Source organism: Nematolebias whitei, chromosome 22 (genome assembly GCF_014905685.2).
Source record: "Nematolebias whitei isolate Nwh7 chromosome 22, NemWhi1, whole genome shotgun sequence".
NCBI classification, from domain to species: domain Eukaryota; kingdom Metazoa; phylum Chordata; class Actinopteri; order Cyprinodontiformes; family Rivulidae; genus Nematolebias; species Nematolebias whitei.
The window spans coordinates 4,365,257-4,392,293 of NC_056519.1; the positions used below are offsets into that span (position 1 = coordinate 4,365,257).

Sequence of the window (27,037 nt, forward strand, 5' to 3'; positions counted from 1 at the left end):
ATGTCATGATTTCAGCTCCATGCCTCCTCTGCTCTTTGCCACCTGCAAGCGCTCTTGGCCACGCCCACTTCTCCTCTCTGCACGGAGATCAGCTGCAGCAGGAAGCTTATCTTGCAGTATGGGCTGCACAAAGGTGCAGGAGGTGCTAAATAATTTTAAATAATTCATTTTAAATAAAAATTTTATGCCGATCGCGTGACTCATCCATCAATCAGAAAATTGTGCGTCATGTCCAATTTATTTTGAAAAACCGCGATAGAGCGAGTCCGCAATAAACGAACCACAAATTAGCAAGGGACTGCTGTATTTTGATAACAGACTTCTTCCGTGGTGGGAGATTTTTAGCTCCGCCCACTAGAACTGCATTCAACAAATGAGGTTGCAGCTTTAGGAGGGACAAAAAACTTACTGCCACTTTGGGTCGCTCTCCTTCATCCAACCGCTCCAACCAAACCATCAAAGATCTAACAAGTCTGGAAAGCTCACAGACTTCTCCCAGCCGACTCGTTTTCGCACGCAGAAAATCTACTCACCTGTCGGACAGGTTCAGGATCTCGGTGCGGGACCTCCTCATGCTGCCGGCCGTTTTGATCAGCTCCTTCTCCAGCGCGTCCACGTACTGAGCCAGCTGGTCCAGGCTGATAAGCCAGTCTGCTCTTCGAGACTCCAGCTCGGCCTTCACCCTCTGCGGGTCAAACGAAGCCGAAAGGTCAGCGTCTCGCTTTGCGGAAGAAGTCCACAAGCTGGTTTCAAATGCATAACTGTAGGAAGTAAACGTTCCGTTACAGCTAATGTACCAACACTGGACGGCTCCAGCTACTCTTTGTCTTTGGTGTGTTTTCTGCTGTAGGGCAGCACATGGCTAATGAATGCAGAGTGGCAACAATCTGGTGGGGTGAGAATGAGAGAAAGTGAATGAGGAGGAGAGTGGGTTGTGCTCGTGGTACAACAGAGTTACATAAATGAGGTCTCCAGAGAGGAGGGATAGTGGGTGGGAAAAGGAGGAAGAGCAGACAGCGTGATGAAAAAAATGTGAAACATGTGATTTCATGATTCATTTCAAAACGGTTTTCTGCTAAATTAAAAAATGTTGCAGAATTTAAACCCAAATATTCAACTCGTTCGCTAACGCATTTATTTTAGTCAATGCAAAGAAAGAAATCAACCAAAAAGTAAAGAAAATGGCAATTTTTGTAAAAATGCAGTGCGTCTGCCGAGTGTACGACTTTCTGATGTTTGAAATTAAAACAAGCAGGAAGCTGAAATAAACCGTTGGCAAAAGTAGCAAAACGCTAGCTAAAAAAAAAGGTCATAGTTAGTTTTGGCACAAAATAGTTTGAATTCTGTGGGAATTAGCCAAAGGAGTCAAAAAAGATGAACGATCGATAAACTGACAATGTTACTTAAAATAACTGAAGCACAGAACGAGAAGAAAAGAAACGAGAAGAAGGGACAAAGATGCATAAAGACACAAACGAAAAGAACAAAATAATTTTAAAAAAAAGGACCCAGAAGACACAATAAGACAAATCATCACAAACGGCATGTTTTACGCCTGTCAACAAAATAACAAATCTATAGTGATGGCCTGGACAAGTAAAGGCCTTGTATAACCTTTGACCTTGATTAATGACCTTGAAGCTTGGGTGATGAAATGGGCGTGACATTATCTAGTGATGGTGCATGTGTGTATCAAGTGTTATCTTGAGCAGATCAGAAGTTATGTGAAGGACAAGAGAAAAGTATGGAGACTATACCACTTGGATGGACAAACAACAACAACAACAACAATCTTTCTTTTTCTTTCGTCTGCTCCATTCAGGCGTCGCCACAGCGAACTATCTCGCATCAAGTCTAGGCAATTGTTTTTACACCGGATGCCCTTCCTGCAGACCACTGAGCTACCACAGTTCTGAGTGGAGCAGAGCTGCCATCTAGGACACCCAGTGGAGCAGATGGTGGGGGTTAAGGGCCCAGAGTGGGACAAATGAGGGTGGAGGCAGGTGGAGGCAGGTGTAGCTGCGTCACCATTCCCACCCACATTTTGACAAAGTCAGAACAGGGAGTTGAACCGGTGACCTTACCACCTTCTCCAACCTCTGTGCTACCGCTCCCCCAGCCAATGATAATAATAGTAGTAATAATAATAGTAATGACACACAAATGAGTTAAAGAAGAAGAAGTGCTTTACATTGTTGTTACTGTATGATCCCATACAATAATGACATGGATCCTCAGTAATGGATCCTCAGTAATGGATCCTCAGTAATTGATCCTCAGTAATTGATCCTCAGTAATTGATCCTCCACACGTAAGATACTCAAGTGGATCAGCAGGCAGCTATTTAAATAGCTTATAACAGGAAGGGCAGTTAGGGGATAGGTGTCTTGCTCAAGGACACAACAACAACATGGAGCATGGTGGGGAATCGAACCTGCAACTTTCTGGTTCCAAGCTGGCTGCTTTACCGCTGCACCCCAGCTCCACCTCCCCACAAAATGGGTGCACAAGAAGACACGAAGAGACAATAGTCAGAAATTTGGCAGCCAAGTTTAACGTTTGTGTTGGGGACTTTTGGTCAAGGTTTATGGATGTTTTTAACCATATGTCTGAGAATGTTAACTGCCCATGAACCATGTGTTTGAGTTAAGAGTTTTCTCTCTCTCATAGAGCTGCATGAGGAGCTGATTTGATACTTCATGTGCAGACACCAGTCTGTCTGTGAGCCGAGAGCTGATAAGTGTATAAAAACAAGCCGCGCACGCTGCTCGTGGCAGATTCTTGTGGCTGTGCTTCGTGTACCTCCTGTACATCTGTGTGACCTGTTCTGAAAATCCACCCTTGCAATTAAAACCAGTTAAAAATCTTCTCCAACCGAGTGTGGTCCTTTGAAGTAAGATGAAAAGATATTTTTATCCAACAGTATGACCTACTTTCAGTCACTTCGGCTGTTTCTGAAGGTAAACAAATGCACACAGTAGCAGTTTGCAAATTTTGCTGTGACTTTTGTTTTTTGTACATTTTAAACTTCACAAAAACTTATTTTTATATATTCCCCATAAAATACATTCAGATCTCTTAAGCTTGTTCAAAAAATATGGTTCTCTTTGAAATTTTCTTTAACAATCATGCGTTGTCTTTATCTTTAAGTTTAGCTTCTGGTTATCGCTCTGCTACTTTCATCCTCGAGCTAACCTTTTGCTACTTTTAGCCAGCCTTGATACTTTTAGCTATCAGTTTGCTACAATCCGAAGAACGACTTGAACACCAAAAATATCAGAGACAAACTGCAACGTGGGTATAGTAAGCTGGTTGTACTTGGTATTTAAAGAAGGCTGCACAAGTACGGTGGATTTTTAAACAAGTGGCCGATATCAGCCAGTTAAATAAATCTAAATCTTATCATTTTCAGACACAGGCAGTCTGTTCAGGTTTCAGCAGAAACTTTTAGGATGAGCAGACGGACGTTACCACGAGTGTAAAGGTAGTTAAAAACTAAAAGTTCAGTCTCCTCGCTCCGCCTTTCAATAAGTAAACATTTATCGTCCAACTCTTTCACCAAAAATATGCCATTACGACACAAAAGGTGAAAGTGTTTATACTACTTGATAATCTAAGCACATTATAGTAATGAACACTCAGTTTTACAGATTTAAATTTGTTTTTGCTAGTCTTTTTTCCCTTTTCCAAACTATGCTCCTCAGCTAAAAAAGTAGCTTCGTCGCTTTATTTTGAAAGTCCAACAAACTGAATGTGCACAGATTCATCAACAATTATTGGAGAAAGTTGCAGTTTTCCAACTTCTTAATCTTTAATATCGTGTTGGGAAAGTGTGTAAAAAATATAAAGCATCAGACCTGAAGACGAGCGTCGGAGGCGTCGTCAGGCTTTGTGTCCCGGTTCAAAAGGTCTTGAACCAAAGACAAGACGGAGCCGGTTTCTTCTGTTAAATCCCTTTTCTGGAAAAGAAAGAGAGAAAGTGGCTAAAAATATGCTGAAATGGTAGAACAAGTCAAAGTTAGACAAAGAACACATATAGGCAGAATTAGGTTTAAATAAGCAGAAACAAGCACAAAAAATTGAAAATTAGCTTAAAAAAGCTGAAATTAGAAAAAAGAAAACAGCTGAAAACTTGCTGAAAACGCAGAAAGAAGCTTAAACTACCAGAAGGAAGTGGACGGAGCTAAAATGAGCTAAAATAAATGTAGAAAAGATGAAACGGCTAAATTTAGCACTAAAACAGATAAATATTAGCTGAAATTGTAGAAAAATATTAAACTAGCATGAAAAAGCTGAAAGGAGTATAAAAATCTAAAAGAAGGATAAGCTGAAATGAGCAGAAAGTTAGGTTAAAAATAGCAGAATTGTCCACGGTAAACTGGAGTTTAACTAAAAACATCTGAAAGTACCTAAAAAATGTTAAAAAGCTAGCTGAAAAGGTAAAACAAGCTTAAATTTGCAGAAGAAAGCAGAAAGAACGTTTGCCCAATTTAGCTGAAAGCAGCAGAAAAAAGTGGGAATTGTATGAATCAAGCTGAAATTAGCACACAAACAAGCCCAGCTAAATAGTAGCTAAAAAAGGCACAAAAACTTAAATTACCAGAAGCAAGTGAAGAAAGTACGTTTTTGCTGAATTAGGATGAAAAAATTTTAAGAGTGCAAAAAATGTGGAATTACCTGAAACAGCTAAAATTAGCATAAAACGGCTAAATACTAGCATAAACTTACAGAAATAAGCTGAAAGGAGCAAAACAAGCTGAAATTAGCAGAAAGAAGAAGCAGCACAAAAATGTAGTTAGCAGAACGAATCTAAAAGTATCACAAAACAGCTGGGAAAAACAGCTGAAATTAGCTGAAAGTACTTATTACTTAGTTAAAAATTTAATTTGCAGAAGGACGCTGAAAGAAGCGGAACCAGAACAAAATGTGAAAGGAGCAGTAAAAGTTGTGAACAGATCTAAAGATGTGAAGGATGTAAAATGAGCTCAATTCATTTTCTATGAGATTAAAAAGTGGCAGAAAAGGCTAAATATTACAAAAAGCTAAAGTTGCACCAATAACAAAAGTCAGCACCCTTTCCATGAACAAGCATTTTGATAAATGATTTGTTGAAATAGCAGAAAAATTGTGGAACGAGAACGATGCTGAAAAACGTACAGAAGAGAAATTGATCACAATAGAGTGAATGTTCATAAACATTCACACGATAAATGTAAGTTTTCTTTCATGCTGCCTGTTTAACGATTAGAATATCAATAAAATGTTAAAAATCTCATCTAAACTTTGCTGCAGCATATTTTAGAAACTTTCATTCGTGGATTGTCCAGCTCGTCTCTGATTGTTCAGCTGAGGGCAAAATTCAGTGCCGCTTTTGGTAAATTATCCCAAACGCTCCATTAGTCAGGCAGCTACAGAGTTTCTGGGTACAGACAACGTGATCACCAGTTTGTTGAGGAGGCATTCAAACTCCAGAGGCGTGTGCTCGGGGCTGGGTCCCTGCAGCATCAGCAGCACCCCTCTGTCCAGCGTCTCGTCCAGCGGCGACTGCACGTTCGTCAAATGCTCAACTCCGAGGTCAGCCTGGAGGGGAAAACAAGGGTTTTACATCACCGAGCTAAAAACGCTAAAAACGCTAAAAACGCTGCGTTTCTCGAAGGACGGCACTGAAAATAAAATCGATGTGTGGTGAGAAATGTTAAAGAACTGAAGTTTGTTAAGAGTCTACAAAGGCAGAATAACTAGACATAAACTGCTGCGTGACTGTTTATATATTTAAAATCTAAAAAAAGTGCTTAATTTAGAAAGCTTAAAGCCAAAGGCCATTTAAACATATTGAAACAAGAACTAGAGAAACTACATTTCCTGAGAAAATGCAGTGTGAATGCTTATTGAAGAACTTGCTGAAAAACAGCTGAAATTAGCTAAAAAAACAAAACATGCTGAAATGTAGCTGAAATGGAAGCATAAATTAGCAACATGACGCAAAAAGAACACATATTTGCTGAAATAGGTTTAAATAAGAAATTAACACAAAAATGAGGAAATTAGCTTAAAAAGTCTGAAATTAGTTTAAAAAAAAAAAAGGCTGAAAAGTAGCTGAAAAGACAGAAAGAAGCGTAAACTACCAGAAGGAAGCAGAAAGAGTTGAAATGAACTAAAAAAAATGTGGAATTAGCTGAAAAAGCTAAAATTAGCATAAAGCAGAAAAAGCTGAAACTAGCATAAAAAAGCTGAAAGGAGCATAGCAAGCTGAAATTATTAGGAAGAAGTTAATTAGGCTGAAAGTAGCAGAAATTACCACAAAAAAAAAAAAAGAATTTAACTGAACAGCTGAAATTATCTAGAAAATGCTAAAAATGTAGCTGAACAGACAGAACAAGCTTAAATTAGCCCAAGAAAGCAGAAAGAACATGTTTCCCCAATTAGGAAGAAAGAAAAAGGAATTAGCACATAAAAGTAGAAGTTAGCTAATATAAAAAAAAGCTTAAATTAGCTTTAAAAAAAAAACAGCTGAAAAGTAGCCAAAAAAGTAGAAAGAAGCTTAAATTACAAGGAGGAAATGGAGAGAGCATATTTTTGCTGAACTAGGTTGAAAGAAGTCAAAATGAGTGCAAAAATGTGGAATTAGCTGAAAAAGCTAAAATTAGAATAACAGCTAAACAGATGAAATAGAAAAAGTTGAAACTTGCATAAATAATCTAAAACTTGCAGAAATAAGCTGAAAGGAGCAGAAAGTTATAAGAAGCACAAAAATGTAGCTAGCAGATCAAATCTGAAAGGAGCACAAAACAGCTGAAAAAACAGCTGAAAGTAGCTGAAAAAAATGTTAAAATTTGCACAAGGAAGCTGAACCAGAACAAAATGTGAAAGTAGTAAAAGGTTGTAAACAGATCCAAAGATTCGAAGGATGTAAAATGAGTTAAATTCATTTTCTATGAGAAAAAAAATGGCAGAAAAGGCTAAATATTTCAAAAAGCTAAAGTTGCACCAATACCAGCAAGACAAGCAGGATTGTCCTGAAAGAGCTGAATGTTTTGATGCATGACTTGTTGAAACAGCACAAAAATTGTGGAACGAGAAAGATGCTGAAAAACAGAAGAAAAATGGATAAATACAAAAATACACGGCTTCAGAAATTTTAGAAGTATTTTCTAATCGGTCATCCTAAAAACGGAGAGCCAAGAATAAAATAGTTGTGAACTCCGTCAAGAACTGGGGAAAAAAAATGCTGTTAAAATCCAAGAAACTGAAAATAAATTAATTTATTAATTAAGATGTTTTCACAGATCGACTGTGTTCAAGAAAACTCTTGGCAGGATGATTGTCACTCGTATAATTCAGCGTTTTGGGAGATTTTCCATTAAAATTTCTACCACTTCATGTTCAAATACAACAAAAGCAGAAGGGCATGATGGGAAATGCAGTGCACACATTTCTGTTCTCTTATGAGCAGGTCAACGGTGCTTCATTTGTGCTGACAATCTATTTGAAAGTTTTACAAAAGGCTCAACAAGAAATGGACTTTATGAAGAGAACTTTGATCAAATAACGTTGCAGTGAGCACAGCTCCGCTGCACAGCTGAAGTGCGTTTTCTAACAACGCTAGTTCTCAGATAATAAAGTGGTTTCCTCGTGTCAAGGTTCAAGAAAGAAACAAACGTCTTTAGCTGTGGGAAACGATGGAAGTGGAGGGTTTGTGAGGGAGCACAAGGGTTGCTGACCTCCAGTGGCGACTGTGCCAGAGCCAGTTCAGTTTGCAGAGACCTGACGCAGCTCTGGTTCGGTCTGTAAGCCAACGACAGGCTGGCCCTGGCAGAGGAGACGACGGGAAGCAAAACTCATTACAAATACAATCATTGAAATGACTTAAAAATCAAAACAAAGCAATTGAAGTCACGTTTTAGGAATTGGTTTAGCTCAGATGAACGTTATAACTCTAAATTTGTTTACATCTGCACATTTCTGTCCGTCACTTACCCAGCCAGATCCGGAAGAATCGTCCGCATCTGGTTCTCCAGTTTGTTCTTGTCCTTCTTCAGCAGCTGGAGTCGAGAACAGATAACAGAACCACAAGTCTTCAGTCTGACATATTTATAGCCAACCCCCCGGCCTGGCGTCAAGTTGTGTAAAAGACAGCAGGTGACTCGTTTCCCACACTGAAACTGGACACAGAACTGCTTTCTTTTCTTCTTAGATAGTATTTATTCAATTTTTAGCTTCTTTTTAAAATTCAGTTTGTTCATCTCATAAATCCTCCAGAAGTAGTAACAACAAAAAAATTATTTGGTCAGTTAATTACCCTTAAATGTGATCTAAAACGACGGCTGCCGCTTTCAAACCGCTTGATTTTCTACAAATTAACTTTAGCTCAACAAAAGCGGTTCCCAAAATTGTAAAACGAATACAGCGGCTTCGTTAGTTTCAAGGAAAAACCAGGCGAAGACCAGAAACTGAAACCAGAAAACGAAGCAGGGCTCCTTGATTAAAAGGAGCATCACTCAGCGCGTTGTGTGTTCAAGTTTAGAGAGATCTTACGTGATCTGTCAGGATGATCCCAAACAGATTTTAACCCAGTATCTGCTAAATTGACCGACACGTCGTTTTGTTTCGTGTTGACCAAAATACAATATACAGTAGTCCCTCGTTACTTCGCTTTTAAACTTTTGCAGACTCGCTCTTTCGCCATTTTTCAAAGAAAGATTGTACACGACAAAATTTAAATAAATAAAAATTTTGTACACAACACACGATTGTTAACTTTAATATTACGTGATTGGGACAGTACGGGATACAATAAAAAGTAAAAAAAAAACACTTTGGACAGGCGCCGCCTTCTTGTAGTTTTCTTGCCTACACTGTATCGCCAGTCAAAACAAGGACTACATTACCCAGAAGTCAACAGTGCTTCCAGCTGTTGGTTTCTGCTAAAATGGAGGGAAAGTTTTGATCCGATCCGACAAAGTTCAATCCTTATTCATATCGACTTGGCGCTCCGTGGACACAGAGAGCCGTATGAAGCCGACCGAGAATTGGACCAGAACCGGACTTCCAGCCTCATCGATCCATGCGAGTGCTGCTTGCCGTCCCATGATGCCTCTTGAGCGGGGAGGCATTGCTTGGAGGTCCAGCGTCCTCTCCAGAGCTCACCAGGACTGTCTTCATCCGGATTTGGACTCGATCTGGACCGTTGTGTGGTTCTGTGCCGGCTATCCGAAGGTGCGGCTCTTGGTGCTCAAAGGCTGCAGAGAGCCAATCAGAACCGGACCAGAACTGGACCAAGGCTAGCGAGTACCCATATAAAATTTTTGCAGTAGCTGCTGTGCAGTACATTTACGCATGTTGTTAAAATGACGCATGTTTAAGAGTTTAGAACATTGCACGAGTGTGGGAAGAGTTCATAAAGCCTTAAAATATATTTAAATACTAAAATAAATATAGATTTCCTACTTCACAGATTTTCACTTATTGCAAAGGGGGTCTGGAACGTAACCCCCCCGTGATCAATGAGGGACTACTGTAGAGGAACATCTACGATCAGTTTCTGAGATGGATAACTGCACACACACAAAAGCAGCAGAAGATCAAGACACTGACCTCTGTGATGGCAGATTGCTCTTCTACTGCTGCCTTCAGATCTTCTACCTGCCTGCTCTTCTGTTGGTTTAGCAGAAAAGTGAAGATCAGTCAGCACAGAAAACTATTTTTGTTGTAATGTCCGTTTGCCACAAACAACAACTCAAACCGGCGCAGCCCTGACCTCTAAAATAACGGATTCCTTCTCAGTGATGACGGCGTCGAGGGCGTGAATCTTCATCTGATGGAAAGGAAAGAGCATTTACAACCTCGTTTCAAAAAAGGTCGGGAAGTTGTGCGAAAAGTAATTAAAAACAAAAAGGTAACGATAAGCAAATTTCATGCAATGTTAAATTATAAATGGAAAATAGGGAATATTGGAAAAAAAAGTTCAATTAACAGAAGGACTCCTCCAAACAGTTACTCCAGGGGCGATAAAAGGCTGTACAACTAATTGGTAGAAATAAACCGCTGGAGGAGCATTTTACTATGAGTTAGGTTGATTGGCAACAAATCGGTGAGAGGACTGGGAATAAAAAGAGCGTTTTAGAGAATCTCTTGGACGTAAAGATGGGCTGAGGTTTACTGGTCTGCAAGAAACTGCATCTACATCTAGTGGAACAATCTCAGAATAATGTCCCCAATGAAGAAATTTATCAACAGATTTGAAGAATCTGTAGAAATCTCTAAGCTTGAAGGACAATTAGACAATTTAAAATCCTTCCTCTCTGATGGTATGGGGGTACATTAGTGCCTCTGACATGGGCAATTTACACATCTGGAAAGGCTCCATCAATGGAGTAAAAGTAAATAGAACAAGATCTGCTCCCATCTACCAAAGGAGATCCAGGCTCCATCAAACCAGAACTGGACCTTCTGCTCCAAAACCTCCAACAACTGGTCTTCTCTGGTTCTGGACGTTTATAGACTTGTTAAATAAGGAGAAAGGATTCTTCAGAGTGTCCCATGTTCCAGTGCGAATAAAATATGGGTTTATACAGTTTGCATTACATTTTGTTCTTATTGTCATATTGTCACAGCGTCTCAGCTTTTTCTGAACTGGGGTTGTAGAACAGAAAAGTAGAGAAAAATGGTTGGATAACATGCTGCAGCGTGTTCGTTAAGACATTCAGGTGCATCAAAAAATTAGAATGCTCGTGAAAACGTTCACCTTTTCACAAGATGCTCATTTTTTTTTTAGATGTACCTGTTTAATAGTTTGCACTCAGATGGTACGGGATTAAAGAAAAACAGACAACGTACAGGAACTCCAAAGTTTCTATAAATATACCTGAAGGTCAGCGTTAAGGTCACACAGCTCTTTAATTTTATTCTGAAGCTCGTCAGTCTCCATAATGACCTTGAAGTTCTTAAAAAAAAAAAAAAAAAAGTCAAGCTGAAAACAGTCAAATTCTCTCATTAAAAATGTGATTTGTTACTTTACATAACCTCCGGATCTGTACTAATAATGCCCATGAGTTAAGGCACCAGTTAATTTTTTTAACTAGACAAATGTTAACTACATACCTCCTCCTGAAGAGATGCGATCTTGGCAATCAGACTCCGGTTTTCCTTCTCCTGGAGAAAAGCAAACAAAAACAAACATTTAAAACTCACCAATTCACAATTTCTGCTAGGGTTGATTAACGACTTGAATATCTGAATAGTCTATAAACCAGGGGTGCCCAAAGTGTGGCCCGCGAGCCAAAGTTGGCCCGCCAAGCCGTTTCAGTTGGCCGGCCAAGTTGTCCTCATTACTATATTAAAATGTCCTTTGAAGAATCAATGTGTGTGAATCAATGTGCTTACTCATTGATTCCACCCATTGACTTTATTGTTAGTCGGCCTGACTACTATAATTTAACTACATGGATTACACAGTAGAGTAGATAATTTATGTATTTTTTAAATAATTTTAATAATTTATATTTTTGTATTGACAGACTTTCTACCATCCCTCGGCAGCTTCCTGCCACTGAATAACATTTTCCTTTGACAGAACACACTTATACATCACACAAAGTGTTTAAAAGTAAATTATAAATATGAACTGGTTTCAGTGGTGATTTTAGCCTCTTTAAATTTAAACTCAGCACTCCTGAAAAATAGAGAAACCATCATTAGGATTGTGTAAGGAAACAGTTCTCAAACATTAGATTCACCAAAATATTGAATAAATGTGGAAAGCGAATATGGAAATATGGGAAGCGGTATGCCACGAACACTATTTATAGTGGAGGAGGTGTGCTGCTGACCTCAACTCGGGATGTCGTGGGTCGGTGAGCAGAATACTTCGAAGACCTCCTCAATCCCACCGGCACGTCTTCCACTGAGGAAGCAGAGCCTGGGGACTTTGAGTTGGGCTCTCCAGTCTTTGGTGCGGAGGTCACCGAGGTGGTTAAAAAGCTCCTCGGTGGCAGGGCCCCAGGGGTGGATGAGATTCGCCCGGAGTTCCTTAAGGCTCTGGATGTTGTGGGGTTGTGTTGGTTTACACGACTCTGCGATATTGCGTGGACATCGGGGGCAGTTCCCTTGGATTGGCAGACTGGGGTGGTGGTCCCCCTATTCAAAAAGGGGGACAGTAGAATGCGTTCCAACTACAGGGGGATCACACTCTTAAGCCTCCCTGGTAAGGTCTATTCAGGGGTTCTGGAGAGGAGGGTCCGTCAGATAGTCGAACCTCGCATTCAGGAGGAGCAGTGCGGTTTTTGTCCTGGTCGTGGAACACTGGACCAGCTCTACACCCTCAGCAGGGTCCTGGAGGGTGCGTGGGAGTTTGCCCAACTAGTCTACATGTGCTTTGTGGACTTGGAGAAGGCATTTGACCGTGTCCCTCAGGGAGCCCTGTGGGGGGTACTCTGGGAGTATGGGGTACCAGGCCCTTGTAAGACCGGTGTCAGACTTGGTCCGCATTCCCGGCAGTAAGTCGGGCTTGTTCCCAGTGAGAGTTGACCTCCGCCAAGGTTGTCCTTTGTCACGGATTCTGTTCATAACTTTTATAGACAGAATTTCTAGGCACAGCCAAGGTGTTGAGGGGATCCGTTTTGGTGGCCTTAGGATCGCTTCTCTGTTTTTTGCAGATGATGTGGTCCTATTGGCTTCATCAAGTCGTGTTCTACAGCTTTCGCTGGAGCGGTTCACGGCAGAGTGTGATGTGGCCAGGATGAGGATCAGTTCCTCCAAATCCGAGGCCATGGTCTTGAGCCGGAAAAGGGTAGAGTGCCCTCTCTGGGTCGGGGAGGAGGTCCTGCCCCAGGTGGAGGAGTTAAAGTATCATGGGGTCTTGTTCATGAATGAGGGAAAAATGTAACGTGAGATCAATAGGCGGATAGGTGCAGCATCGGCAGTGAAGCAGGCGCTGTACAGGTCTGTTGTGGTGAAGAGAGAGCTGAGTCAAAAGGCAAAGCTCTCAATTTACCGGTCGATCTATGTTCCTACCCTCATCTATGGTCATGAGCTTTGGGTTGTGACTGAAAGAACGAGATCACGGACACAGGCGGCTGAAATGAAGTTTTCTCCGCAGGGTGTCTGGGCTCTCCCTTAGAGATAGGGTGAGAATCTCGGTCATCCTGGAGGCACTCAGAGTAGAGCCGCTGCTTCTCCACATCGAGAGGAGCCAGTTGAGGTGGCTCCAGCATTTAGTTAGGATGCCTCCTGGACGCCTCCCTGGTGAGGTGTTCCGGGCACGTCCCACCGGGAGGAGACGCAGAGGAAGACCCAGGACACGCTGGAGGGACTACGTTTCTCAGCTGGCCTGGGAACGCCTTGGGATTGCCCCAAAGGAGCTGGCCCAAGTGGCTGGAGAGAGGGAAGTCTGGGCCTCCCTACTTAAGCTGCTACTCCCACGACCCGACCCCAGATAAGCGGAAGAAAATGGATGGATGGTTTCATGTTAATCTACTGTAATAAACTTTAGTAAAATACACCAGAATGCAGGAGATGGCATCTACTTTAATCAAAATTCTCTGGGGGAGGACCCTCAGACTCCACCCCCCCCCCCCCCCCAACACAGTTTGTTCTGTAATGTTCTTTATACAGAATGGAAGGTTAAATAACTGTATAATAAATAAATGGACTTTACTTAAAGAAGAATTTACATTTTATGTATTGTATTTGGCCTGCAGCCCTCTGATAGATTTTAAATTTGGCCCTTTCAGGGAAGAAGTTTGGGCACCCCTTCTATAAACATTGTATACTTTATAGTTTACGCGTCAAACAGTATTTTTCCCACCAGCAGTAGGAAATAGTATGCAGCTGAAAGTACCAAAGAGTGACAGATATTGCACCTAGTTGTCTGTTGTACAACCATTATACTTGAGTTTTTGGGCAATACCTGTAAACACATGACTTTGTCTGACATTGTTGCCATTTTCTTAAAAGGGATTAAGTCCACACTATGTTTACTGCTTGAGGATTTGTCCTGGCCCACAGTTCCACAACAAAATACATGCATTTCATTACCAGGCCACAAACGTGCAAGTATTTATCACAGTATAAGCCTAACAGTTTTATGTACATATGTGTTATCCCATTTATACTTGCACAGATAAAATGTGTATTTATAGCTTTGAAAGACTAGACTGGACTGTTTAAAGAGTTTTTTTTAGTATTATTCTTCTTTCGGCTGCTCCCTTCTTCAGGGGTCGCCACAGCGAAATACGTCGCACAAAGACTTTGCTGTTATTTTTACACCGGATACTCATCCTGACGCAACCACAGACCACCGAGCTACCACAGCCCTCTGTGTGGAGCAGAGAGCTGCCATCTAGGACACCCGGAGGAGCAGATGGTGGGGGTTAGGGTGTGGGTGCTTCACCTACCCCACCCACATTTTTTGATGTTGTCGGTACCAGGGCTTGAACCGGTGATCTTCCGATCACAGGTCCACCTTCTCTAACCTCTGCGCCACCACCCCTAAAGAGATATTTCCCCTAATTGATAACCCCATTTTGAATCTGCTGAATTTGTCTCATTGCTGCATTTGATACAGTTGATCACAAAATTATTCTACAAGGCTTTAATATGATATTGGGATTACAGGAACGACTCAAACTTTTTTTTTATTTGATGGATTCCAATTGTACATGTAAATAATGAATCTTTTTCATACACCAACGTTATTCATGGAGTTCCTCAGAGATCAATGTTTAGACCAATACTCTTTACTTTTTTATATGCTTCCATTAAGTAAAGTTATTGAACAGTATGCAATAAATTTTCATTGTTATGCTGATGATGGTTATATTTGTCCATGAAACCCAATGAATCCAATCAGTTACTTAATGTTCAGTTACAATAATGTTTTTGGTTAGTTTTCTATACTTGAATATTATGCCATGCGTGCACTGCTGCCCAAATGTTTTTTAAATACCTAAAAAAGCATTTTAGTCGCCAACACCTTGAGCATTCCTGACAGAACTAAAACCAAGAGAATGAAGTAGAGTTTTAACGTTTGACCCGTCTTTTTGCCAACAGCATCAAATTCTGAAAGCATTTTCTAACACGTGGATATCTGGAGAAATCCATAATGGGAAGTGTCAGCCAATAGAGTACACATCACTTCATACAACATAATCTGAGGGGGAATGTCCCAAGTTCACCCAGAATAGCTTGATTATTAACTCTTCTGGTGATCTCTAGAAGCATTATGCAAAAATAGATCTGTGATGGTTCTATACATTCTCTGTTTTCCATTTCTGTTCATTTATCTATTAAATTGATGACCAATAAACAAACATACTTTCGGCAGCAGGAATGTGGTAAATGGACCACATTCACAGTTTTTTCCGCTACATGGACATGCTCATTTTTAAACAAAAACACAAAACCATCATAAAACCATAAAATGATTGCCAACATTTGTCCTTGTTAAAAATGACCGTTTTCATCTGACGTTTAGAGGTTTTATAACTTCAGAGTTTTGTCATAATGGTTTAATAAAGCGTTTTTTTTTAAAGCCGATGGATGGATGCATGTATATTTACATTTGTGTGTGAATTTTATAACAGTTGTCTAAAAAATGGCAAATTATTTCAAGAAAATACTGAAGTAAACAAAGATTGATAAGTTTTATTTTTTATGAAACCGAGTTTGACCTCCTAAGGTCTGATAAAGAGAAGCGCTTGGATATTAAATGTTCGAGAAGATATTTAAAAGAACTCAATCTTATCTATGGGAGAAATGGCTCAAATGGTAGTTTTCATAAAATGATCAGATTTGATTAAATAAACTATTTTCTCTAAAAGACACCACAGTTTGAGAAGCACAGATAAATGTTTGCAACCTAAAGAACATCTCAGACAAAATGAAACGGAGGGAAAAGAGCTTTGCTCCGTCAGTACAGAGGCGTTCGACTGACCATGTGTTTGCTGTGTGCGGAGGCGCGAGCTCTGCCTTCTTCTGTGCAGGTCAGAGATGCCTTCATCTCTTCCACCTCCTCCTTCAGCATCTCCTCCTTCTGGGCCAGCTGCTGGTTACTGAGCCGTATGACAGTCAGCGTCAACAAACTGCTTTCATGTCTCTTTGCTGTGCATTTGCAGTCAGCTCAGAGAATCTTACACCGTGGCCCGGTGGCGTAGCTGCTCATTTTCCTCTGCTAGCTTCTGGTTGCTCTCCTCCATGCTCTCCATCACCTGCTTCAGCTTTTTCACCTCCTCCTGAAGCTTGTGGTTGCTCATTTGGAGGTCGGCAACACAGTTAACCAGCTCTGACGTTTCACTAAAACCCACAGAAAACACATGCAGCTCAGTTTCACACAACGAGGGCATACCCAGGACGTCACATTTACGACTTCACTTACAGTTCAGCTCCGGATACGTCTCCTCCTAATGCCTCCAAGCTTCCTGAGGTCATATTTAGCAGCATGGACCTCCTGGCTGGGGGGAAAAACAGACAAATAAAAGCTCCAGGTGCTGTCAGTATTAGATGAAGGCTGAAAATTTGCACATTTACCAGAAACACCGTCTTTGTGTTTCACCGAGTCCTCCTGGAGGTTGTCTACGGTCTCCTGACTAAAAGAAAACTGATTGTTAAACTTCAAAAGACAAATCAGGTCTTTTTTTTATATATTTAATATTTCATTACTAAATGAGTTGGGAATGAGCTTTTTTGTGGTGTTTAGCACAAACTTTAAAAGTAACCCTTTACGTTATCGCTTCAAAGTTCAAGTTGGCCTGTCACGATAACAAATTTTACTGGGCGATTAATTGTCTCAGAAATTATTGCGATAAACGATAATATTGTTTGAAATTTGACAATAATTAGCAATTATTGTCAAATTTAAGAAGAAATGTTTAATTTTTTTGTGTGTAGTACATTTTTTCGACCACTGGATGGCAGTATAAGACTGAACTGAAGGATAGATAGTGAGGGAGTGAGCAGCATGCCTCTAAGAAAAATGGGAGGAAGGCCCCTTGACTAACATGGGCTGTCTCTTTTTTGTATTAAAAACACTTGTCTTTCATTGGTGGGATGAAATATGCTAATTTTTTGGGACAGGCATTTTGGGTTTTCATGAGCTGTATGCCATAATCATCAGTATTAAAACAATTAAAGACCTGAAATATTTCAGTTGGTGTGCAATGAATCTTAAATATATGAAAGTTTCATTTTTATCATTACATTATGGAAAATAATGACCTTTATCACAATATGCTAATTTTTTGAGAAGGACCTGTAGATCCGACGTATTCACTGGTTAACTGGTCACCATTAACTTCACGCAGACTCTCTCACTGGTGCATTTTCATCTTTAAATTACTTCTTGGTCTGCTGCCTTCATACATCTCCTCCTACACGTCTCTGCATGAGTGCAGCTACAGCATGCGCTCTCAGGACATCATTACCTGCAGTGTTCCCTCAGTGAGGACTGAACTAAGCAAAAGGACCTTCTCCTACTCCGCTCCCGTTTCCTGGAATATCTTGTAAAAAGATCTGAAGCTCTCGACCTTGACCTCTCTAAGAGGCTTTAAGAATCTGTTGGACTCCTGGCAGGGACCAATGCAGACATGTTCCTGTTTTTAGTTTTCTACATTCGTCTTATAATCTAGCCGTTTGTTACGTTTTTTGCCATCCTATTTGTTAAAAAAAAAAATCTGTACGCCTTTTTATATTTGTCTATTGTTGTCACGGTTGTACATTGTCATTCTTTGTTGAAATCAGGTCTCTCTTGTAAATGAGTCCTCGAGGCTCAATGGGATCTACCTGTCTAAATAAAGGTTGAATGAATTAATCCAACTTGTGTAGAAAACTTAACCCAGTACGATGGATCAAAGTCCATGTCCATCTTCTATCGTCTATACGTAATTGTGTTGCAGAGACAACAGGTCCAGGAGAAAAACCCAGACATCCCTCTCCCTAAAGACACTTTTCAGCTCATCCTGTGGGATCTCAAACCAATAACCCAAACCAGCAGAGTTAAAACTACTAAGGGTTGGCTCGGTCCATAACTGACCAAGTAGTGGGTTGATTTTAACCCATTTCATCAACTCGTATTAAACTCCTACAGGAATTAGAGGGCCATACTTGGCCCCAACGCCCACATCTTCTGTTCAGTACCCGTTGTTGTGGCAGTCGTCAATCCACTCCCTCATGACAGCATGGTAGGTGTCCAGATCGATGGAGACATCTTTGTGTTCTGGGTCCAGCATGTTGCAAAGCTCCTCCAGCCCCGTGTCTCCTGAGCTGCGACTGGTCGTGTGGCGTAAGTAGTCCACAATGTGAGACACGTAGACTTTGCCTAGAACGTAAGAATCGCCATTAAAAAATAAATCAATCATCTCTGGGTACTTCACCACGCTGAACCAACAACTCCTGGAATTTTTATGGATTAAAACCCAAATTTTGTTCTTAAAATATTGCCAAACTTCATCACAACTGGCTTTACTAAAGCATTTTAATTACCAAAGCAACATTTAAAACTGTAAAACATATTTCAGCTCTTACCAACACTCCATAAACACGTTGTACTCAACAACGTGCATGGCTTCAATTCTTTATACAACTCTACTTTCAACAGAAATGCCACAATGAGAAAATATCTCCAACAACAATAACAAAAAAATTAAGGTGAAAGGTTTTTAGCTGCAGACTTGGACGTAGTTTCACTGCCATTTGTTTTCAGTTCAGAGGTTAAATAAAATAGGATGTCATCAAACTGATCAAATAGTAAAGAAAAGAAAAAGATGTGAAATGGTTAAACCACCTGAGATTTTAACAACTCAGTGTAACGTTCCTGGGTCTTGCACCCACATGAATTATAAGATTTTGATTTGTAATAAACACAATAAAATATGCAAGACAAGAAAATTATGTATTTACCCCTTAAAATACAACAACCAAGTCAAATGTATTAAACAAAAAGTTAAAGCTGTGAGAAAAAGACTTGCTGCTACCACAGGAGCTGCTCAGACCACCTCTAGAAAATCAGTTTTTGCTGCTCTGGAGTAGAGCTGTCATTTCTGACCTGGGCTCGAAGCCCGGCCCGACCTGAATTTGGGCCGGGCTATAATAATGTGCTGGATGGGCGGGCCGGGTTTTTTATAGCGTCAGTGGACAAAATCCAATTATATGGCCACTTGGTTTGCCATACAATCACCAGCTGCATGCGGCCATTTGACCGGTTCAGTTAAGCTTCAGATGGGAAGACCCGTGCGGCCAGGCAGCGATCCATCAGCCCAAATGGACGTTCAGCTGCGGAACCGGCCCCTTTTTTGGTCCTGCTTCTTTGGTGGTACCAAGCGAGCCGAGCTGGCACCAAAACGTGGCGTCAAAAAACTGTTGGTCACCGATTGGGCAGGGGGAGGAGTCACTGGACCTTTCATAAACTTTTCACAACACAGAGCCGCCATTTGCAATTACTCGGAACTCGGCGCAGCGGCTGGATCCATTTTTAAGATTTTAAAAACAATAATGACAACACGTGGTCTAATGCTGAAGTGCAGGTGATTTTTGTGCTTGGTGGCCGACGACAAAATTCAGAGCGAGCTAGATGGAGCTTCGCCGGTCACCGCAGAAGATCCTCCACGCTGCCGGCTCGGGCTCCGGATCCCGACCTTGCGTGCTCTTCGGGCTTCGAGCTCCACTGGTCACCCCCGAGCTGCTGACTTGCAGAAGGCCGTTGCCCGGACCCCGGCCTCGCCTTCTCATGGAGGCCGAACCCCGATCCTAGCAGAGGGGCGGCACAAGGTTGGAAATGATTAAAAAAAAAAATACATGTCCAAAGTTGCATTTTCTGATGAAAGTAAATTTTGCATTTACTTTGGAAATCAAGGTCCTAGAGTCTGGAGGAAGAGGAGAGGCACAAAATCCACGTTGCTTGAGCTCCAGTGTCAAGTTTCCACAGTCGGTGATGGTTCGGGGGGCCATGTCATCTGCTGGTGTTGGTCCACTGTGTTTTCTGAGGTCCAAGGTCAACACAGCCGTCTACCAGGAAGTTTTAGACTTCATGCTTCCTGCTGCTGACCAACTTTATGGAGATGCAGGTTTCATTTTCCAACAGGACTTGGCACCTGCACACAGTGCCAAAACTACCAGTACCTGGTTTAAGGACCATGATGTCCCTGTTCTTAATTGGCCAGCAAACTGGCCTGACCTTAACCCCATAGAAAATCTATGGTGTATTGTGAAGAGGAAGATGTGGCACAACAGACCCAACAATTCAGAAGAGCTGAAGGCCACTATCAGAGCAACCTGGACTCTCAACACCTGAGCAGAGCCTCAGACTGATGGACTCCATGCCACGCTGCATTGATGCAGTAATCCAGACAAAAGGAGCTCCAACTAAGTACTGATGCTGAACATGCTCATACTTTTCAGATGGCCAACATTTCTAAACATTTTTTTTTTTTATTGGACTTAATATTCTAATTTTCTGACATACTGAATTTGTGGTTTTCATTAGTTGTCAGTTATAATCATCAACATTAAAAGAAATAAACATTTGAAACATATCAGTCTGTGTGGAATGAATGAATATACAAGTTTCACTTTTTGAATGGAATTACTGAAATAAAATCAACTTTTTCATGATGTTCTAATTTTATGACCAGCACCTGTGTGTAAAATCCTACAGAAAACTGCTGCAGTCGTTGTTCTACAAGATATCTGCTCATCGATTGTGGTAAACCCTGGACGTGGATGGCGTGCGGATCAGAGACCACTTCAAGCTTTCGACACTGAACCGTTAAATTTGCCCGAAGGAGAAAACGTGTGAGCAAACAAAGTTACCATGAAGTGTGAGAGCGAGCGTACCTCTGCGCTGGGTGTCGCACACGTGAAATATGGTATCGAGCAGATTCTCCTCGCAGATCAGACTGATATCTGCCATCTTCCTTCGGTTCTCAGCAGCACCTGGTCCTGCAGGAGCATCAACACGACTCTTAAACACAACGTGAACTGATTTAAGCAGCAAAGCGAGCGCATGACGCGTTCTCCTTCAGGCACGGCGGTGACTAACGCCGTTATGACTGCACTGCATCACGTCGAAGTCTAAAAACATTAAGGAGTCTATTTTAGACCAGCGCTTCTCTTTGTTTCAACACTTTTCACGCCAGACTTTCAAAATAAACAGCGTTGCATGCACAGCAGGAACGAGACGCTTCATGAGTTAAATCAAACGCAGAACTTCTTTTTATCAACATGCAGGAAATTTCTCTAATAAAAATAGATTTTCTTTTCCCCAAAAGATATTAAAGCAATAAACTACAATGATAAACTGTGAAACCTTCTGAGTGGCCGATAAAGCAGCTCTCATCCAACTCGTTAATCCAAGTTTCATGAGGATTAAATTAGTAAACGATAATTTGAGGGCTCACAAAATACAAAAGTTTAGCATCCACCTGTTCCAATTTTAATTGGCTTAAACGCCAGTTACCAGTTTATGAAAATAACTGATTTGATTATTTCAGATGCTTAATGTTTGTTATGTTGTTTTTCTGCACTCGCTATACATTTTCTCTCCCTCCCCCGTTCTCCTCTTCCTCCTGCCTTTTTGCTCTCCGTGTCTCTCAGAGCAGGACTTTCAACGCAATCGACAAAATCTTTTCAACAAAGCAACAGGGTCCTGGAGAGCCCTCACATCCCGCTGAGACTCACGCTGCAGGTTACGTCATGGATCCGTGGGGTGTGTTGGAGCTGATGTGTCTTTCCGTTTTGTCTCAGGAGGACGCCGAAGACGTTTATATAACTGGATTCCAGGGTTTCTGCTTTTTGCCATCAGCGGGTTCTTATGTTATCGGCTATTAAAGAAGACGGCGGCAGCAGTTTTGGCCATGACAAAACTGTAAAGTCTGTGTGAAGGTTTGGTTCGTGATACGAGTACTCAAAATCAACTGATTTACGAGCTAAACGGTAAGTTGGAAGCAATTTGTGAGAATCGCAGGCCACCTGCAGATTCTAGGACTCCCCAACATGTTGGGGCGACCTTGAAGGAGGCTCATAGCACAGACCAGTGGAATGCCCACAAGTCTGGCCATTTTGGATCGAAAGTACCAGCAGGACTCAAGGCTGACAAGAAAAAAAAACAGTCTGCCTGAAGAAACCAACAATTGTGGCTCATCTGAATCCGACTCCCCCGTTTGGCCTGGAAAGCAGGCCAACGATTACATTTCTCCTGGGACATGGATAAACTAAGGAAAAGCTTTGTCTATTGTAACCCCCCACCCCAGAGAATTTCTGTGCAGGCTTATCAGAACTGCCGTCTGACCAACATCTTATCAGGACTATGGCCTATCTGGATGTGCTTCGTGGACAAATCTCACAGTCTCGTCGTCAGATGCTCATGTAATGTGTCTATAAATGTGCTTGCTGGTAGAGTTTTTTGAAGTCTTAAAATGTGCCTTGATGGGACAAGATGTGAAGAGATCTTTTTTGTTATACCACTATCCATCCTCAAGGCCTTTTCCCTTTTCTATCTAAAAAAGTATTCTGATAAAGGATAAGAGGCCGTGCTCCTGTAGCAGCAGCAACATGCACGTCGTCCATCTTTCGGACGACTGTACCAACATAATCTCATTGTATCTCGGTACAATGATAATAAAGCTTATTCTGATTAACCCTCCTGCTGCCCTTGGGTCAAAACGATCCACTTGGCCTCAGTTTCCAGGCCTCATTTAACCGTTAGCATCCTTTAGCTTTGAGATAGTGTTTCAGTAGCTCATCAACCACAGGTCAGATTTGAATAAAACTTCCAGGAAATATTCCCTGGATGTACCGATTAACTTTTGGAGCCAATTCAAGATGGCTGCCACAGCCAACTGACCAGAAATGGCTGTGACTCAACTAATTTTACAAATACCGGAGGTAAAAGTTGTGGTAGTAGCCGAGAGTCGTTCACAACCCAGCGTTAACATCTTGCAACATGGCTGTGGCAGCCATCTTGAAATAAAATGCATTTTTTAATGCCTTTTATTGTCAAAGTTTGTGTAAGAATTTAATTCTAACAGCTTCAAGGCCCCCTACCTCTGTCCCCCATGGACAGTCTCTTCACAACCAGAGCCGGGTACAGCAGCTCACACTCGGACCAGTTTGTGGAATCGGCAGCGCAGAAGTTGACGTTGTAGGAGGGGGTGCCGTTACTTGGAGTGAAGGTACGGGACAAGGGAGGGCTCCTGCTCGTTCTGTCAGAATGAGGTCCTCCTGCAAAAGCAAAGTACGGGGAGTCCTTTGGCTGAGTTGTAGCGGTAGAACAGTGGCTCTGCCGCCTGGCCCGTCTCGAGTCACCCTCGTCTAGACCTCTTCTTTCTCCTGAAGAACTGGTGACGGTGTAGGTGGCATTAGCCGGGGTGGAGAAACGCACAGACGGACCTGAGATGGGCGTCCCCATCCCTCCCTCGTCTCGGTGGAAGGCTCCACTCTTCAGAATGGCCTCCAGGTTGTGCCTGAGACCACACAGAGGGCTGTCGAAGCTGCTGGACGACAGTTTGGGGATCTGGAAAGGCGTGTTGGGCTCCCGGTCACCACGCCATTGAATGGCGCGCAGTTTGCGGCAGATGCTGTCGACGGGGTTGTGACGGCGCGACGGCTGAGGCGTGCAGGAGTCCATGCTGTTTCCTGACGAGAGGAGGGGCTGAAGTCTGAGGAGACAATAATGATCACTTTCAGAAATTCAGGCAAAAAGTACAAAAGAAAAAAGAAGCAGAGCATAAGCAGATGACTCTCAGCTACTACCACACACTTTCAGCTCCAGATTCATAAAAAAATTAGCTCAGTGTTCACATTTATGCGTTTTACAGGGTCTATTAAAATAGCTGTTGCGGCCATTGAACCTCCAACTTTGACTTTAACAACAATAAAATTTGGTTTTCAAAACTTTAAAATTTATATTTTAATCAACAGCTTAATATGACTAGGAAAGTTTTTGTTCATAAATGTTAATTTAAAAAAAAAAAAAGTTGATTCCAAATTTATTTAATCGGGAAAACCAACTGAAATGTTTCTGGAAGTCTCTTAATTTGGTTAAAAGTAAATCTGCTCAACAAATTTATACTTTTATTAAATTGGATTTTATGTAAACTTGTTCCTTGTGTATTTTTTTTTAAATATATACAACTCACCCTGTGAAATTTAATAGTTACTTTGTATTAGCATGTTCTTAGTAATAATACACTGTAGAGAAACAGCCAGTGAACATTTCCTGAAAATGTAATTAAAAAAAATCCATCCAGTGGTTTGTAAGATATTTTGCTAAAAGACCAACATAGACACAGCCTTATAAATTAGTAAACAAAAAAATAAATCAGCATTTAAGTTCAACTGATTTCAAACACAAAGAATTTGGAGAACAAAACATTTAATTTGACACCAAAATATTAAAAACAAATATAAAACTGAAATTTTACTGAAACAGGTGTGCAAACCAGCCAATTACTTCACCTGGGATAGTTCATTTATGGCGATTTTAAAGCGTAAAAAATAAACTTGTTTAAAAAAAAAAAAACCTTAAAAACGCAGTTTTATTCACTAAAAGACAAAACGATTTGGAAATGAAGAGCAAAATTCGACAAAACTTATTAATTTAGCTACAAACCGGAAGATAAACAACAACAATAATAAATAAATCCCAAAATACATTTTATTTGCGCTATTCTCTCCCAGTTTAACAGTTAATCAGTCGTAAATATTACCTTCTTTAATCCGTCGATAAAATGTTTGGTTATCAGTCGGGTTGAGTGAGCATGCGCAGTACGCACAGGTAGCTCGAGACGGACTGAGCTGGAGCCTATAAATAAATCAACACCGCCCCCTAGTGTCCGAGCGGTGGTATTACACCCTAAAAGAAGCCGCACAATTAAATGTGTTGCTCTGTTAGCAAAATATCTTACGAACCACAGAACGGGTTTTAATGAAATTTTCAAGAAAAAACAATTAGGTGTACATCTAAAGCTTCATCCCAATTCAAGATGGACAAATTATCTCAGAGCACACAAAAATCGCCACAGTTCTGCCAATTTTACATATGACATGACATTTTGTGTGGTAGTAGCTGAGTCATTCCAGCTTATGTTCTGAGCACTAACTGATAGTGTGAGACCTGCTTTTTTATTTTTTATATATTTATTTACTTTGCCATCAATCTGTGTTTCTGGTGGCAAAATATCTTGTGAATCTCATGGCAGATTTTAATTAATAAAAAAAACAGTTATATTTCTACAAATAATCAACTTGAAAACAATTCCAGTAAAGATGGCTGCCACAGTTAAGTTAATTTAAAACCCTAAAAATGGATAAAACTTTCAACAAACAGGCAAAAGTTTTAGTGTGCTATTTTCTAAACCTTTTATCTAAAACTCCGAGCACTACACGTGGCGTAAAATTTTTTGTCCAAAACTTTGGCGTTACCTGTTGGTGTCAACTTTGTTTGCCTGTTAGCAAAATAACTCATGACCAAGTTGACAAAGTTTAATGCAACTCTCAGAAGTTAGTCGTTAGAGGAATGTCCACAACTCATTTACATTCCGAGCCAGCCAAATGAAAAGTGGCCGCCCCAGCCAGTCATCATAAAAAATGGCCGTAGCTCAGTCACATTTACAGATACAGAACTAAAGTTTGGTGTGGAGGTAGCTGAGAGTGATCCTCATCACATACTTTGAGCTCTAACAGATCCTGCGCATGAAAGGTGGCAGGCGATAAGCGTTCATGAAGTGCAAGGCCGTTATTTTGAACCAGTTTAAACGTTCTGAAACTTCCAGTTAAAGTTCCAACTGTCTTACCCTCAGTAGTGGCTCCAGTTGCAGCATCTTCATGGTTCCTTGACTTCTTGATCCTCAGTTGTCCCTCAAGTTAATCCACAATCCAGCCTGGCTGCTGGCCCTCATTCTTATCGTGGGAGCAAACAGGTGAGAAACCAATCAGAAGAGCAGCTTCAATGATATGAATGAGCCACTTTGAGCATCTGATTCAGCTCTCCATCACTCTGGTACCTGTGCTCCTCTTGCTCCCGGGCAGCCTGCTCAGCAGAATCCACCTTCCCAGCTAAGCAGCAGAAGCTTTGCTTGTTTTCTGACCCTGAGCATCGGAGCAGCCGACAGCAGGCTCAGGTAGGGATTAGGGCAGGCACGTGCACACAAAGAAGACACTTGGCTCTGGTTTCCATGTTTCTGTCCACGTTTGTCTCTAACTCCCACCTCAACAAACGTCCACGCTTGCTGCTTGTTGGAATGTGTCTCGTCTTTCCAACCAGTTTGCTGCTTTAAAAATGCACACAACACATCCCTTCACTGCTTTAATAGACACAATACCCACCAAAATTATTACTTATAGCCACATAATCCCAAACAAACAAACCGGCTGAAAAAAGTTCAACACTTGATCAGATTTTTCTGTGTGAATCAGTTTGACCTCTTCCAAGGCAACATGGAGCAAAAGCTTTTTTTTCCTTAAACATTGTTAAATACATGGAACCAGGATCCCATCCTGTCTCGTTACTCTTTCTGTCTCTGCACGAACTGCTGCTGTAAACACCATCCTGTCCTGTAATCCAGGATTATGATGCAAGCAACCGTCTGCACCAGGACGGAGGAGATAAAAGGCCGGTCTAATCTGACTGCCGGCCAGCTGGAGGCGTTCATGCATCCGACTCGTAGAAAACATCTGGACAGGTTTTCTCAAACGCAGATCTCTGGGATGAGCAATTTGCATCTTTTATGGAAAGCTCATGAACAATAAGTATCTTACCTGCTGGAGATAGCTCTAAGAATTCCTCTAGAAATGGAGTTTATTCCAAGTGAGATAATCACTAGTTGAAGCACAGCTGAAACAGATTTCTGTCGGCCTAAAACAACTTTAATCCCAAACTATTGTAGCGGTTCAAGTGCGAGTAGCTTTACAAACTTTAATTCTGCTGTCACTTCTGCGCTGCACGGTTATTTCAGCAGAAATATCACGAAAGCCATTCTACGGCTAGAAGCAAAAAAACTCCCCACAGAATCCTGTTTGAACTAAAGGAATTGCGTTGACTGCAAAAATG

At 41.2% G+C, this 27,037-nt stretch overlaps 1 protein-coding gene across 1 annotated transcript in view; it reads right to left on the reverse strand.

Annotated features, from left to right (window-relative positions):
* The window catches only part of LOC119428459 (lymphoid-restricted membrane protein), a 55,836-nt gene extending 30,010 nt beyond the window's left edge, over nucleotides 1–25,826 (reverse strand). The window contains exons 1-18 of the mRNA XM_037696141.1: nucleotides 25,782–25,826; nucleotides 23,032–23,645; nucleotides 20,824–20,928; nucleotides 18,130–18,310; nucleotides 16,525–16,583; nucleotides 16,373–16,448; nucleotides 16,132–16,290; nucleotides 15,932–16,049; nucleotides 11,101–11,151; nucleotides 10,865–10,942; nucleotides 9,758–9,814; nucleotides 9,595–9,654; nucleotides 7,978–8,042; nucleotides 7,722–7,809; nucleotides 5,443–5,580; nucleotides 3,858–3,959; nucleotides 534–685; nucleotides 356–360 (exon numbers count right to left, since the gene is read on the reverse strand). Coding sequence (XP_037552069.1) covers nucleotides 356–360; nucleotides 534–685; nucleotides 3,858–3,959; nucleotides 5,443–5,580; nucleotides 7,722–7,809; nucleotides 7,978–8,042; nucleotides 9,595–9,654; nucleotides 9,758–9,814; nucleotides 10,865–10,942; nucleotides 11,101–11,151; nucleotides 15,932–16,049; nucleotides 16,132–16,290; nucleotides 16,373–16,448; nucleotides 16,525–16,583; nucleotides 18,130–18,310; nucleotides 20,824–20,928; nucleotides 23,032–23,614 — 2,077 coding nt within the window. The 5' untranslated portion in view covers nucleotides 23,615–23,645; nucleotides 25,782–25,826. The remainder of the gene's footprint in view (nucleotides 1–355; nucleotides 361–533; nucleotides 686–3,857; nucleotides 3,960–5,442; nucleotides 5,581–7,721; nucleotides 7,810–7,977; nucleotides 8,043–9,594; nucleotides 9,655–9,757; nucleotides 9,815–10,864; nucleotides 10,943–11,100; nucleotides 11,152–15,931; nucleotides 16,050–16,131; nucleotides 16,291–16,372; nucleotides 16,449–16,524; nucleotides 16,584–18,129; nucleotides 18,311–20,823; nucleotides 20,929–23,031; nucleotides 23,646–25,781) is intronic.
* Between the last annotated feature and the right edge of the window lie 1,211 nt (nucleotides 25,827–27,037).